Source organism: Nannospalax galili, unplaced genomic scaffold, assembly GCF_000622305.1.
Source record: "Nannospalax galili isolate Female #2095 unplaced genomic scaffold, S.galili_v1.0 scaffold456, whole genome shotgun sequence".
Classification (NCBI taxonomy): domain Eukaryota; kingdom Metazoa; phylum Chordata; class Mammalia; order Rodentia; family Spalacidae; genus Nannospalax; species Nannospalax galili.
The window spans coordinates 663,860-678,429 of record NW_008337055.1 but is presented as its reverse complement, the minus strand read 5'-3'; the positions used below and the strand labels follow the sequence as shown (position 1 = coordinate 678,429).

Here is a 14,570-nt window from a genome sequence, read left to right as displayed (position 1 = left end):
GGTAGCCAGGATGACTGCACAATGGGGGCTGCAAAGACGGACCAATCAGAGTCTGAAGCGTCACAGTTGAACATTCTTTTCATCCAATCAGTACACGGTGGCTACTATAAATAGTAGTAAGGCACACGCAGTTGTCATTTGGCCAATTGTAGCCAGGTCTTGTAGTTTCTCTTTGCAATGGCACGTACGAAGCAGACGGCCCGCAAGTCCACCGGCGGCAAGGCCCCGCGCAAGCAGCTGGCTACCAAGGCCGCCCGCAAGAGCGCCCCGGCCACCGGCGGCGTGAAGAAGCCGCACCGCTACCGGCCCGGCACCGTGGCGCTGCGCGAGATCCGGCGCTACCAAAAGTCCACCGAGCTGCTGATCCGTAAGCTGCCGTTCCAGCGCCTGGTGCGCGAGATCGCGCAAGACTTCAAGACCGACCTGCGCTTCCAGAGCTCGGCCGTGATGGCGCTGCAGGAGGCCAGCGAGGCCTACCTGGTGGGGCTGTTCGAGGACACCAACCTGTGCGCCATCCACGCCAAGCGCGTCACCATCATGCCCAAGGACATCCAGCTGGCGCGCCGCATCCGTGGGGAGAGGGCGTGAACTCTCCTTCCTAACCCCAAAGGCTCTTTTCAGAGCCACCTACAATTTCAAGTAAAGTGGCTGTAAAATAGTGGCTCTCTGAAATGCTACACTCCATTGTGTTCAGAAGTTGCCCATGACGAGGGGCCAGAGAATTCCCAGAGCCTCTGTTACCTGCAGAAAATACACAAACGTGGGCTGAACCTCAGTGTCTCTGGTCACCAGTCCGTAGTCCTTGCACCAAGGAAGGGGCGCAAAGTGAATTCTACCCCAACCTTGGGGATACACTTACGGGCCAGTTACAATGCAATCCTCGACAAACGGGTGTAAATACCCGCCTGGTTTATCGGGTATTAAAATTTAAGTCTAGGAAAGCAAACTGGAAGGTTTGTGTGCGTGTGTGTGTGTATGTATGTTATGTATGTATATTTGAAATTGTAAGGCTGCATGCCCCGGCCCAGAAGCCTAGGTAGGGCTTGAGGGCGGGGCGTGCTGCGTCACTTTTCCCGCCGGCGGGAAATCTTTCTCGGCGTCTGTGGGGCGGGGACAAAGGGAAGCGGATATATAGGGACCCACTCTCCCTTCTCACTCGCTTTAGTTTCCGTAGTTGCTAAAGCATGTCTGGACGCGGCAAGGGCGGGAAGGGCCTCGGCAAGGGCGGCGCCAAGCGCCACCGCAAAGTCCTGCGCGACAACATCCAGGGCATCACCAAGCCCGCCATCCGGCGCCTGGCCCGGCGCGGCGGCGTCAAGCGCATCTCCGGCCTCATCTACGAGGAGACCCGCGGGGTGCTGAAGGTCTTCCTGGAGAACGTGATCCGCGACGCCGTCACCTACACGGAGCACGCCAAGCGCAAGACGGTCACGGCCATGGACGTGGTCTACGCGCTCAAGCGCCAGGGCCGCACGCTCTACGGCTTCGGCGGCTAAGATGCCAGATTTATTAGTTTGTTTTTTCCTAATTTTTTGACCCAAAGGCCCTTCTCAGGGCCGCCCACATACTCAATACATGAGCGGTAATACTTACATATGGCCTTAGATGTGGTGTGCGGTGCCTATGTAGCTCAACCAAGGGCGCAAAGGCTGAGAAAGTGCGAAGTCCGACCCAGATGAGCTCAAAGCCCATGTAAGTATCTGACCCCGTCGCTGGGTTAAGATTACATTGGGGAAAACTTGTGAAGTTTCCTACTGGGAATGAACAAAACTTTCCCTTGAGCTAGCCCTTTCTGCAGCCAGTTGGAACCAGTGACCTGTCTTCTGATTGTCTGGAGGCAAGCCGGAGGGGTTAGAAAGTGGCTGCAAGTCCAGGTGAAATGGAGGAAAAGAACTCGTTCGCTGCAAGGTAGAATCGAAGACTCCAGATGTCCCCCGACCATGTGCAGCGTGCAGAACTGAAAAGAAAGAAACCAGATTTCTGCTTGAAGTGGCGCCCAGGTTTGGGGAGAGAAAAGGGGGCTTAGGGCTCAGCTTTGCACTGTTAAGTCTTGTTTTTCTCCTTTACAGAATAGACTTGGTGTTGGAAATGACCTAAAACTGGTTGTGATGTTTGCACTACTGTGTAAGTGCACTAAAATCCATCTGAGGGGTAGACCTTTTGTGCTGTGTAAACATACAGCTCCCATTTCGGTCGCCGAGTAGCTGAGGCAGGTGCTGGTCGCTGGATGCATTCCTGTGCAAAGTTAGGATTTAGTGCAGCCATTTGAGGAATAAGTATCTGATCTAGTCCTCTGTTCAGGCAGTACAGATTAGAACCAGGCTGGAGAAGGCTGCTAGGGAAAACCTGACTCCTAAGAGTGTTAAAACATTTCTCCACTAGGCTAATTTGGCTTGTTTTGCATAAAGTAGGGTCTCAAGGCTGGTCTAGAACCTTTGATCCTCCTACCTCCACCTCCCAAGTGCTAGGATTACTGGTATGTATCCCTGAATTGGCCCAGCTCGGCACTTTGTGGTTTTATATTTTACATTTTATTTTATTCCTTTTTTTCCTTCCTTTTGTCATCATTTTATAAGGGAGTGATTTGAACCCTTAGCCTAGTAGTTTTGAGTGACTCTCCTTGATTTTTTTTTTTTTTTTCCTATTTTCCAACCAAAATTTCTTAGGGAACAATGAAAATGTTCAACATACTCTATTTTAAGCCAATGGAGAAAGTCACAGCTGCATACTGGAAGGTTTCAGGAATAGATCAGTGAGCAAAACTGTAGTGAGGGTGATCATTTCATTCTTTTTACCCTGTTCCTTCGGAGGGGTTTATTACTGGCATACCATGTGGATCCTGTTGTCCTCCTTGAGATCCTGGAGAGCAAATTTGAACTCACTCCTCTTGAGTGTAGAGATCTGTGGGTTCAGACCTCATAAGTGGGAGATGTGGTTGCCATACTAGCTAGCCCGACCTGCCTTTGGCAGGTGCTTTCACCTTGGTCATGCCCACCTTGGGTTTGAATGGAAGCCTCAGCCAGCCCTGGATTTGCAAATCTGTATTACCTCTTAAGATGGAGAGCAAACTATCATGTTTCAGGTTAATGGTGGTGACACTGTTTGCTGCCAAGCCTGACAACCCAAATTCAACCTGGGACATAAAACAGAAGGAAAGAACCAACTCCCCCAAGTTGTCCTCTGACCTCTACAAATGCACCATGGAAAGTGCATACACACATATACACAGATACCCACCTACATGGTCACACACACAAAAATAATAATTTAGAAAAAAGAAAAGAAAACAAACTAATAATCTCTGCAAACTCTGAGGTGTCAGTGGCTCCATTTTAATGATAGAGATACAAGGACACAATAAAGCACCCACTTTTCAAGGAATTATATTCTAGTCTACAGGCGTCACGCACACACACACACACACACACACACACACACGGTTTTTTAAAATATTGTTGCAGGTAAAATAGCATTTTACAAATGACCAGTTCAGCATGATAAGTGGGGATTTGAACAGGCCTGAATGAAGAAAGGTTGATAGCCAGGCATACAATGTAGGAAAAATACATATAGAGTCTCTGATGACAGGAAAGGAATATTTTATTCATTCCAGAAATAGCAAAAGAAATGTGATGAGAAAAGAGGTCAATGGAGTCAGGATCTGCTAGGGCCACACCATCTGGCTTTGCCCGAGACCTGCCAAGAGTTAGGCCTCCATGCTGAGGAAGCCCTCCAACTCAGGAAAATGTGTGTGCTGTGATAAGGACACTGGATTCTGTGAACAGAGGGAGGGAGGGAGGGAGGGAGGGAGAGCTGCCTTACAGAGTCTATAGGCCAAATGACTGAACTTCAAGGTCATAGTTAAGATGTTGCAGATCACAGATAATTAGATTCTGGGGCCCCAATCTGTAGTACAGATGAAGATTTTATAGTCAATTTTACATCATCATTTTTATGGTTAGCACCTGGGCCCTGTGTTTCTTTTCATGATGGGCCATGTTATCTCAGGTAGTTCCTTATTGAGTTCACTTGGCCAGCATAGTTTTTAAAGTAGATATCCCAGGTGCCGGTCAAGACATCTGCTGTCCTTTTGACCTACAGCTAGGTTAGCCTATTTGGGCTGGAACCTTGTCAAACGGTCCTTTCAGTTTACAAAATCATGTATCACCAGCAACGTTTGGATTTCTGACACATTTGAGCTACACTCTTCCTAATCTAATTGGGCCAGGTGTCTCATCATATCATTTGGTGAACTTTCCATTCCTTTAACTTACATCCTATCTGTAGTCAGACATGATGACTGCTAAACATCATAAAGCTTCAAGGCATTAGTGCAGAGTAATAAAACATCTCAGGGTAATGCACACATCACCTAGCAGTATAACATGTCTGAGCACCACAGGGCTGCATTTCTAGACATCTACCTAGTAAGTAAAACAAAGAAAAACTGAAAAACAATCTAAACTTAAAAGACTATATGGAAAGTTATACAACTTTTCCTCATCAGTGAGAAGATGGACATCTTTAGAAGTAACTACTTCCGGGGCTGGAGAGATGGCTTAGTGGTTAAGAGCACTGGTTGCTTTTACAGAGGACCCAGGTTCAATTCCCAGCACCACAAGGTGGCTAACACCGTCCTTAACTCTGGTTCCAGCATATCCTAAGCCCTGTTGGGTACTGCATGACAGGGGCATGCATGCAGGCAATGCATTCATACACACACACACACACACACACACACATGATTTTTAAAGTAATTGTTCTTGCTGCAGTGTTGAGAAACGGCTGGAAGGTCCAGGGTCATAGACTTTGGCCCTGCTACACGTGCACCTGGCTTGACAGCTAGTCCATGGAGTTCTACTGAACAAACATAATTTCAAGAGCACATTAGTGGAACTAGACAGGCATAGCAAAGTCAATGAAGGGGTCTGAGAGCTGAGATGGCATAGAACAAGGCATAGTGGAGTACAATTTTCTCAATTTTCTTTTTCTGAGACTCTCACTAGGTACCCCAGGCTGGCCTTAAATTTCAGCTCCTGCATCTGTTTCTGGAATGACAGACCTATGCCACTGTAGTAAGGCTGTGTGGTGCTCTATTTTCTGGATAGAAATGTTACTTCCTTGGATGACCCTCGGACCCCTCCAACCACTCATTATTACAGTGTATTTTGTTTAGGTTCTGAATGTTATCTAAGTTTCATTAGACAACTCGTGAAGGACAGCTTCAAGGACACCCCTACTAAACCCATCCACTAGGCAACCGAGGCCAGCCTGCAGTTTACAATCCTCCTTCAGCCTCCATAGCCAGGCTGCAGGTGTAAATAACCAAACTTCGAACCCTTCTTTTTAAAAGACCAACTGCTCTTTCGGTTTAGAAGCAGAAAAGGAAGGCCAAGCCGGGGAGACCCCACTGCTTGCTCATTTCCTTCCAGGTTAGACTTTGTGGGGACCTGGGAGTCCGAGAAAGCTAAAACGCTGATTTGTCTGCTAAGTGAGAAGTTTCGAAATCCCCTCACACAGGAAGCTCTAGGGTCCCCAGCCTGGGGAGAAATGTGCCTTTAACGCCAGGCAATGGGTGACGTCACACAGCAAAAACCATCAGGAAAATCCAACTGGCAGCCGGGAGAAGGGCCGTGGAAGGCGGCCATGTAAGACTACCCTGCTTGTAAGCACTCCTGAGTACCTGGCGTGGTCCGCTTAAGCGACAGGGGCCCCTGTACGCCCGGCCGACCGAAGCTCTGAACTCCAGTCAAAGCTGGTTTTCTCTTTGCAAATAACCTGCACAAGGGACCAACACTACCCGGGAAAGGGGGCAATCACCCAAGCAATAGCAACCTGACCCGGGACACAGCAATCCGCACTTGCGCCTCGCCCCGTCACAAGCAGGACATTCGGAGAACACCAGCCGACGCCCCTGACAATGCACAGCTCCTCCGGGAGCAGGTGGCGGCCCTGAAAAGGGCCTTTGTGGGGACAGCGGTCTGAGCTCATCAGCCGCCGAAGCCGTAGAGCGTGCGGCCCTGGCGCTTGAGCGCGTAGACCACGTCCATGGCCGTGACCGTCTTGCGCTTGGCGTGCTCCGTGTAGGTGACGGCGTCGCGGATCACGTTCTCCAGGAAGACCTTCAGCACCCCGCGGGTCTCCTCGTAGATGAGGCCGGAGATGCGCTTGACGCCGCCGCGCCGGGCCAGGCGCCGGATGGCGGGCTTGGTGATGCCCTGGATGTTGTCGCGCAGGACTTTGCGGTGGCGCTTGGCGCCGCCCTTGCCCAGGCCCTTCCCGCCCTTGCCGCGACCGGACATGTTCAGAAGCTAAAAGCTTTAGGAGGTGAGTAACCGCGCTTTCACAGCCACAGAGAATTATAGACCTGAAGTCGGACCTGATTGAGAACCCCGAGTGGGCAGGGACAGTCTGCAACTGAAGGCTTTGCCTCGCCCATTTGGGGGCGGTGACTGAATGAACTAGGCACCGCTCACTCCTTTTAATCCCTGGAGGTTTAACCGTCCCACCTTTGCACTATAATCAACAGTATATCTAAAAATCTTACTAAGGGCTCAGATTCAATGGCGCAGCAATTAGAGTGAAAAATAAACCGTTCTAGAATATTTTGTTATAGAAGCTTAGAAAACACCAGGTGCCCCCCAAACACGTGGTCTTTCAAAAAATACTTCTAACTTTACGTGTATGAGTGTATTGCCTACAAGTATGAGTCACCTCAGTCGTGCAATGCCCAGAGGTCGGAAGAGGACGATGGATCCACTAGAACTGGAGTTATGGGTGATTGTTAGCTGCCATGTGGGTGATGTAAATCGAACCCAGGTCCTCTGCAAGAGCAGCCAGTGCCCTTAACCTCCGAATCTCTCTGTTTTGGGTCTTTTTGAGACAGGTTTTCCCTGCAGCCCAAAACTGGCCTGGAACTCGCTCTATAGACCAGGCTGGCCTCATCTCACAGATAATCTGGATGCCTCTGACTCCTGAGTGCTGGAATTAAAAGCCGGGCCACCATACCACATGACAGACGCCCTCCTACACTGGTAGAAAATTTTTATCAAGGTCAGGAATTGGGGAGGAGAGGTGCAAGTGTCATTGCTTTGTTAAATAACCCTTGTCAGCAGGGCGCAAAGCCCGTTGCTTTGTCAAATCGACACTTCTTTGCCCAGTCCCCCACGTAATCAATTAAATGGTTCTTTGGGTTCTCATTTTATTAAGGCTTTAAGATGGCTAAATCTCTGTACTCTTAATCTGCAGGGCCTGATCAAGACCTGGAGAAGCCGCGAAGGGATTTTGCCACAAGTGGAAGTGTATATTCTCATTCAAAAAGAGGGATTAGGCTATGTGAACTGTCAGGTTTCCACTTCGTGTTTTCACCTGTAGAACTAGGGTGCTAATGATACCAGTATTTTTGTGAGAACTGGGTAATGCAATTAGAACAGTAGACAAGAGATTGTTTCAAAGAAGCACTATATAACATGTTTACCTGTTACAATTTTAATACTTTTCTAGAATTAGGAAACTCCCTGAGCTCCCCATAAGGTCAAATATGTTTGTTAGGGAGGACTTCTTAAAATCACGGCATGTAATAAAGAACATTATGCTGAAAAATTCTGTTTTGCATTTCATGTGTGAAACTTTAGATATTATTGCTCAAAAATTCTTTTTGTCCTGTTTCCCTTTGGGTGCTGAAAATCACATCCCAACTTCTTAGACCAAGCTTAAAATGTGGCTGGACCGAATAGCTATAGACCTCAGTCAAGGTCTATCCTTGTAAAGCACTCATCAATCAGGAAATCTCTCCTACTGGATAGCTTGAGAGGCCTACTGTTAACTTCTGTCTCTCTGTCCTCCCTCCCTCCCTCCCTCCCTCCCTCCTTCCCTCCTTTCTTTCTTCTTTCTTTCTTTCTTTTCCATGAAGGGTCTGAGTGAGTTACCCATGCCTCAGGCTCCTGAGACCAGGGGTTACAGGCTTGGGCCCCTGTATATGTTTTTACTGCTAAATTGTAAGTGTAAACAGTCCATCCTGAGTATGACTTATTCCTGTCCTCTGCAAACCTTGAACTTTTCACACTCTTTCTAACAAAGACTGCTGTTGTCCCCTAGATCAGTAATTGTAATTTCAGCCTGGAAATACTATCACTCTGTGGCACCTGCATGAGAAAATCCTGTTTAATGGAAGACCTTGCAACAACTAACATTTAATGCGTACCATGTGTCCAATTATGCCAAGATAATACCCTATTAAATCCTCCATCTGGGCCTCAGAATGATTTGGCATTATAGATTTTATATAAGGTTTATGAGACAAGGCAACAAAATACCAAAAACAAATGAAAACCCAAAGAAGTTACAAAAACTAAGTGTATTTGTAATGAGTTGAATAAAGAGACTTGTGGGAATGTAAGCTATGGGAGGAGGCGAAAGGAAAATACCATTTTAACAAAATGCAAGTTCCTCTTAGCTATTGTGAGAATGCCTGTGTTTGTATACCTACCTGAAAAGACCCTCTGAAGAATGTTGCTTTCTTTCTGTGGGAGGAGGAAAAAGGGCAGTCAGAACATTAGTTCTGCTTTTTAAACAAAAAAGGCTTGAATTTCTTAATTTTAAAATACATGCTGAAATTTTATTTCTAAACTATATGCAGTTAAGAAATGCCGAGTTAAAAGGAATTTAAAAAGCGAAAGTTTGGGTTATTAAAAAACTTTAATTTGGGGGCTGGAGATATCCCTCAGCAGTTGAGCCTTGGCTGCTCTTGCAGATGATCTGGGTTTGATTTCCAGCTCCTACGTGGCAGCTAACATCTTTTCTTAACTCCAGTTCCAGGGGAATTCTATGCCCTCTTCTGACCCCTAAAGGCATTAACACAACATGGGTGCTCTTACATGCAGGCAATACACTCATATGCAGGCAATACACTCATACACATAAATTTTTTAAAAAATTTAAAAATTAAAAGTGTATAAAGGTAAGCAATATGCAACTCAGAAAAAATGTACTCGGCATGGGGTCAGAAAGTCATATCATATCCTAATCACCATCCTGGAAGGTGGATTGTTGTTGACCCCATTTTTCACATGGACAGACTGATTTGTCCGAGATGACATTGTAACACTAACCTGAGCAGGCTTTCCTCAAATTGCACTGTGCTGCCCCTGAGAGCCACACACAGTAGGATTAGTACTCTAAATAGGTGCTTTTTTTTTTTTCCTTTTGTAGACACTGTATATTTCTCTTGAAAGCCTTAAGTAAATGAAAACTGAACCCAGAATCTCCTTTACCTGCCATTGCAGCAGGAAACGTGATGGAGCTTGTGAAAAGAGCCAGGCCGAGTTAAAACTGTGAAAACCGGACTCAGAGAGTAACAGGGACTTTTGCTTTTTCTTTGCTGCCTGTCAGGACCTGTACCCAAAACACTTATTTCTTACAGATGAAGAAATTATATTAAGGATAAAGTAAAGCACTGTACATCAATGCCAGCACAGCTAAAACCAGTACATGGAAGTGCTAGGCCCTTAGCTGGTTGAGCATCCCACGCTTTACTGAGGATTGAATCTAGGGCTCACTCATGCTAAGCAAGGGCTCTCTCCCTCTGACCTATATATACCAGCAGCATTTTTTAAATTTCACTGAGAGGAGGTCTTGCTTAATTATCCAGGCTGGCCTTGGACTGATTCTCTAACCCAGGCAGTGATCCTGGCAGCCATTACCTGTGGGCTAGCTGGGATTGCAGGCCTGAGCCACCAAGATTCATTTTCATTACTTAGAAAATACGGTTTTGCAAACCTAAAGGAAGAACACCCTGGTACACAAGTCCAATTAAACTACCCAGTTCAACTTAAATCTAGGTAGTTAGTTGTCCAAATAATTTTTAGCATGGTTTATCAATTCACCTATCAGCAATTATATGATTACTGCACATATTAAGAATTTAGGTATAGGAAGAATATTAGGGATAGGAAAATAGGTCTAGAATAAGTGGCTTCCATCCTCGAGCTGATGTAGCTCATTTAGTTTCAAAACAAACAAGTCCCAATTAGTGGTGCACTTTTATTTCTTTGGGACTACACCCATCATTGTCTGTGTTGAAACCCTTCAGCGGCAGCCAGGAGAAAAAAACAGCACACATCTACACTTAGTAAAGAAATTTGACAAAAGACTTACTAGTTACAGACGTGATGCAGCCTGAAATATCTGTAAACTAGGGAACTGGTGCCCAAATCTAGATACATGAAAACCTGTCTACCCAAAGTTGGCAACCCCTTGAGCTTATTGAAGGTATCATGTAAATAAATTGAATGCATCACAGCTTCTTTCGTAGGAAAACTTGGGTGGCTCTGAAAAGAGCCTTTGGGTTCAGCGATCACTCTCGTAGCAGTTTACGCCCTCTCCCCGCGGATGCGGCGCGCCAGCTGGATGTCCTTGGGCATGATGGTGACGCGCTTGGCGTGGATGGCGCACAGGTTGGTGTCCTCGAACAGCCCCACCAGGTAGGCCTCGCTGGCCTCCTGCAGCGCCATCACGGCCGAGCTCTGGAAGCGCAGGTCGGTCTTGAAGTCCTGCGCGATCTCGCGCACCAGGCGCTGGAACGGCAGCTTGCGGATCAGCAGCTCGGTGGACTTCTGGTAGCGCCGGATCTCGCGCAGCGCCACGGTGCCGGGCCGGTAGCGGTGCGGCTTCTTCACGCCGCCGGTGGCCGGCGCGCTCTTGCGGGCGGCCTTGGTAGCCAGCTGCTTGCGCGGGGCCTTGCCGCCGGTGGACTTGCGGGCCGTCTGCTTCGTGCGCGCCATGCTCACAACAAGGAGAGTCCGCGGAGACTGCAGTGCCCCGCGCCGAACCCTGCGGCCTTTATACCGTCCGACCGGCAGCCATTGGACCTGCTAACATTCAAAAGGACCCGCGCTTTTACCGGATTGGTCCGTCTCTGCTCCGCCCCCCTCCTCAAGAGCTGCTTTCGGGATGGCGGAGGAGCCCAGCGCCCTCTTCCCCATCGCTGGCCTCCCCTCCTTTTATCTGCCCTTTCTCCACTAGCCGCTGTGGACACTCTGCACAGTAATCTTACTCAGGCCAAAGGAGAATGTAATTCAAGGGGTCACAGTGCTGTTTAGACTGAAGCTGTATCTTTGGGGCGTGGCAAAGTTAATGTCATTTTGATACCTATTAGCTCTCTGGCCTTCAGGCAACGCAGGTCGGACAATACTTCAGAGTCTGATGCTTGTGCAACTGGGGCTAACAGACGGGTATCCTTGTGTACTGGACAAGTGGATATTAATTACCGTTCTGTATCCATAGCTTTCAGGCGGACTATGCTCATACTTCTCAGCATCAAACAGTGCTTTGACCTCGCTCCTCTATTCCCTCCATCCCACTGGTCCTAAAGTGCAAGTCAAATTTCTGGAAACCATTGGCCCGGAACTTAGTACTTTAAAATGACAGCTCATTTAATAGAAAACGTGGGTGGCTCTTAAAAGAGCCTTTGTTGGTGGATTTGAGTACTCAGAATTGGCACAAAGCAGCAGCTTACTTGCCCTTGGCCTTGTGGTGGCTCTCGGTCTTCTTGGGCAGCAGCACGGCCTGGATGTTGGGCAGGACGCCGCCCTGCGCGATGGTGACGCGGCCCAGCAGCTTGTTGAGCTCCTCGTCGTTGCGGATGGCCAGCTGCAGGTGGCGCGGGATGATGCGCGTCTTCTTGTTGTCGCGGGCCGCGTTGCCCGCCAGCTCCAGGATCTCGGCCGTCAGGTACTCCAGCACGGCCGCCAGGTAGACCGGGGCGCCGGCGCCCACCCGCTCCGAGTAGTTGCCCTTGCGCAGCAGCCGGTGCACGCGGCCCACGGGGAATTGCAGGCCGGCCCGGGACGAGCGGGTCTTGGCCTTGGCGCGCGCCTTGCCGCCTTGCTTGCCGCGCCCAGACATGGTTTTGTAGTACTTAGATGCGCTAAATGTTCTAACGCGAACCACTGCGGCAGACCGAAGATTTCGCTTTATAGATAATGGCGGGCTATGAGAACACACCATTCTATTGGTCAAAATACGTCTGGACTTCTGTCCAATAGAAAATGAGAGTTTGAAGCCTTCATTTGCATATGGCGGACCGCTTTGGTGTGGGGTCCTCGTGGCCAATCAGGAGTTAAATTCCTTAAGTCTTCATTTGAATTACACGTCTATAAATAAAGGGACGCAGGTTCGGAGCACCCTTGCAATCAAGTAGATTCTGAGCGGTGTTAGAGCAGTATGCCTGAGCCCTCCAAATCTGCGCCCGCCCCGAAGAAGGGCTCCAAGAAAGCAATCACCAAAGCGCAGAAGAAGGACGGCAAAAAGCGCAAGCGCAGCCGCAAGGAGAGCTATTCCATCTACGTATACAAGGTGCTGAAGCAGGTGCACCCCGACACGGGCATCTCGTCCAAGGCCATGGGCATCATGAACTCGTTCGTCAACGACATCTTCGAGCGCATCGCGGGCGAGGCGTCGCGCCTGGCGCACTACAACAAGCGCTCGACCATCACGTCCCGGGAGATCCAGACGGCCGTGCGTCTGCTGCTGCCTGGGGAGCTGGCCAAGCACGCCGTGTCCGAGGGCACCAAGGCCGTCACCAAGTACACCAGCTCCAAATAAATGCCCTTGTAGGCATGTCTTTGTCCAACGGCTCTTTTCAGAGCCACCCACGTTGTCCAAAGAGAGTTGTGGTTCTAAGTCAATCGTGAGCGACTGCTCCAGCCCCTCAGGTTTAGGATCGGACTTCAGGAGGCTGGCTTCTGGGTTAATGAGGTCGGTTATGCCTGCCTCGAGTGCGTAGGGACAGTCCTAGAGGTGAGGGTGTGGTTAAGGAGCTCACGCCTGGAAATTTAGTATAACATTAGGAGAACTTGGGGACGGGGTTTGGTTGAGTGGGGGCTTTACTGGAAATTAAGTACTGTAGCGATAGGACTATCTGAACCCTTCAGCTGAAAGTATCTACAGTTCTTTAACGATTTTCCTATGTTAAATTTGCATGCCGGAAATCCTGAGTTCGGATTTGGACGGGTACTGACTGGACCGTACAGGGACCGTAAGTTTAAATTTCCCGCGCTCCAACTCCTGCCAATATGTAGTGGTTCGGCAGAACTGTAGACAGCTGACTGATAACTAAGAAAGTTACCACTAGATATTTGTGTCTGCATTGGTTGAGAAAGGCGTGGTGGCATGCTGGGGTGGGCCCTGCGGGCGAGGGGAGGGGAGACGCTTGGGTCACTACCTACTGAACAGAAAAAAAGTTTTCCCACTGCCTGCGAGCATGCCATGTAGTGACATGAAGATTTTCAGGAACTAATCGAAAAGATCTTAATATATTAATTTGAACACAATAGGCGACACGAACTCTGTGAGAGGTAGTTTTTCTTCTGTCTTGATAATTGCCTTGAGGATGAAATCCAGGCTCTGGAGAAAGCTAGCTCCAAGCTCCAAAACCATTTTGGGGGGAGTGGGAGTACAGGTTGTGATTGAGACAGGATCTCCCTGTAGCCCCACGGGGAGTTCATAGTGTTTTACCAGCCTGTCCCGAGAACACCTTGCCTCTGTCTCTTGACTGCTAGGATTAAAGGCGTGGCTTCCAAAAGCAATTTATATCATTGTCCACAAATTACTGATGGGAAAGTCCTTGTCTTAAAAGTCAGTACTTTTCTGTTGACAACCCCCCCCCTGCCCCCAGAATAATTGGAATTGTCTCAGTTAAGAAACTGCTATTTAGGATCTTTTGGAGAGATGTGGTAGTACTCACCAATTTCAGAGTCTGAAGGTGGGGATTATTTTCTCACTTTAACTCCCCCCTTGCCTGTTTATTTCTCTTTTATTTCCAATAGAAAGTCATGAATAATTTGTTTTATTTCAGATTACATCTAATTGTATGGAAGAATGACAGCTTTTGAAACATAAGGTCTTCAAAGAAAAGGCAGAAGTTTGAGAGACTGTTCATGATCTTGGGGAGAAAAACATTGACAAGTGCCTGGCTTCTCAGGCCTGAATTCATCACCTCTCAGCAAGTTTAAATTATTATTCTTCTTCTTTTTTCCTGAGGCAGGGTCTCTAGTATCCCAGGCTGACCCTGGCCTAGAACTCATCATGTAGCTGACAACATTGAACTTGGGTTCCTCTTGCTTTCCCTGATAAAGTGCTGGGATTCCAGGCCTGTGTAACCTCTGCCTGTCTTTTCCTTCCCGGGCTCTACCCAGGAACCCACGTGTGCTAGGCAAGCATTCTGTTAACCAAGTTATAATCTACATTAAATTGTACGTATAGTTGAGGGTTTTTATTTGAAGTTTGTGGAAAGACACCACCTGCCTATTAGTTAAGATAGATGATCACCATTACCAAACTTTTCAAATATATTAAATATGGCATCTTGATATTTGCTAGAACGGTAGGCCCAGAAAGGCGTTCCGTGTTCTCTAGACTGTCTACTCCGAAGCAGGCCACTAGTAAGTTATTCCCTGATTTGCACAGAAGCAGTTCATGAGCCCCCTCATGCCACAGTGTCCTCCATAGCCTCTGTGATAAAGGAAGACCCTTCTTTCAGAAAACAGTGACCTAAGGCAACAGGCCTTGCT

At 48.2% G+C, this 14,570-nt stretch overlaps 5 protein-coding genes and 1 pseudogene across 7 annotated transcripts in view; 3 read left to right on the top strand and 3 right to left on the bottom strand.

Annotated features, from left to right (window-relative positions):
* LOC103733126 (histone H2B type 1-A) overlaps nucleotides 1-14,570 on the top strand; it is a 352,787-nt gene that overhangs the window by 193,419 nt on the left and 144,798 nt on the right. The gene's annotated exons all lie outside the window — the stretch shown is intronic.
* On the top strand, nucleotides 81-2,087 carry LOC103733122 (annotated as a pseudogene). Its single transcript, XR_607221.3, has 2 exons — nucleotides 81-506; nucleotides 1,166-2,087. The product of XR_607221.3 is annotated as a histone H3-like (transcript).
* On the bottom strand, nucleotides 5,925-6,316 carry LOC103733119 (histone H4). The gene has a single exon (XM_008831888.3). The coding sequence runs from the start codon at nucleotides 6,300-6,302 to the stop codon at nucleotides 5,991-5,993; it is 312 nt and encodes a 103-aa protein (XP_008830110.1). The 5' UTR covers nucleotides 6,303-6,316; the 3' UTR covers nucleotides 5,925-5,990.
* On the bottom strand, nucleotides 10,058-11,021 carry LOC103733118 (histone H3). Its single transcript, XM_008831887.3, has one exon. It carries the CDS (start codon nucleotides 10,779-10,781, stop codon nucleotides 10,371-10,373), a length of 411 nt encoding a protein of 136 aa, XP_008830109.1. The 5' UTR covers nucleotides 10,782-11,021; the 3' UTR covers nucleotides 10,058-10,370.
* Nucleotides 11,393-11,932, bottom strand: LOC103733117 (histone H2A type 1-B/E). Its single transcript, XM_008831886.2, has one exon. The coding sequence runs from the start codon at nucleotides 11,902-11,904 to the stop codon at nucleotides 11,512-11,514; it is 393 nt and encodes a 130-aa protein (XP_008830108.1). The 5' UTR covers nucleotides 11,905-11,932; the 3' UTR covers nucleotides 11,393-11,511.
* On the top strand, nucleotides 12,199-12,645 carry LOC103733116 (histone H2B type 1-B). The gene has a single exon (XM_008831885.2). The coding sequence runs from the start codon at nucleotides 12,223-12,225 to the stop codon at nucleotides 12,601-12,603; it is 381 nt and encodes a 126-aa protein (XP_008830107.1). The 5' UTR covers nucleotides 12,199-12,222; the 3' UTR covers nucleotides 12,604-12,645.

Coding starts and splice junctions, on each gene's coding strand:
- LOC103733117 (XM_008831886.2), bottom strand. CDS start 11,904: ATGTCTGGGCGCGGCAAGCAAGGCGGCAAGGCGCGCGCCAAGGCCAAG.
- LOC103733118 (XM_008831887.3), bottom strand. CDS start 10,781: ATGGCGCGCACGAAGCAGACGGCCCGCAAGTCCACCGGCGGCAAGGCC.
- LOC103733119 (XM_008831888.3), bottom strand. CDS start 6,302: ATGTCCGGTCGCGGCAAGGGCGGGAAGGGCCTGGGCAAGGGCGGCGCC.
- LOC103733116 (XM_008831885.2), top strand. CDS start 12,223: ATGCCTGAGCCCTCCAAATCTGCGCCCGCCCCGAAGAAGGGCTCCAAG.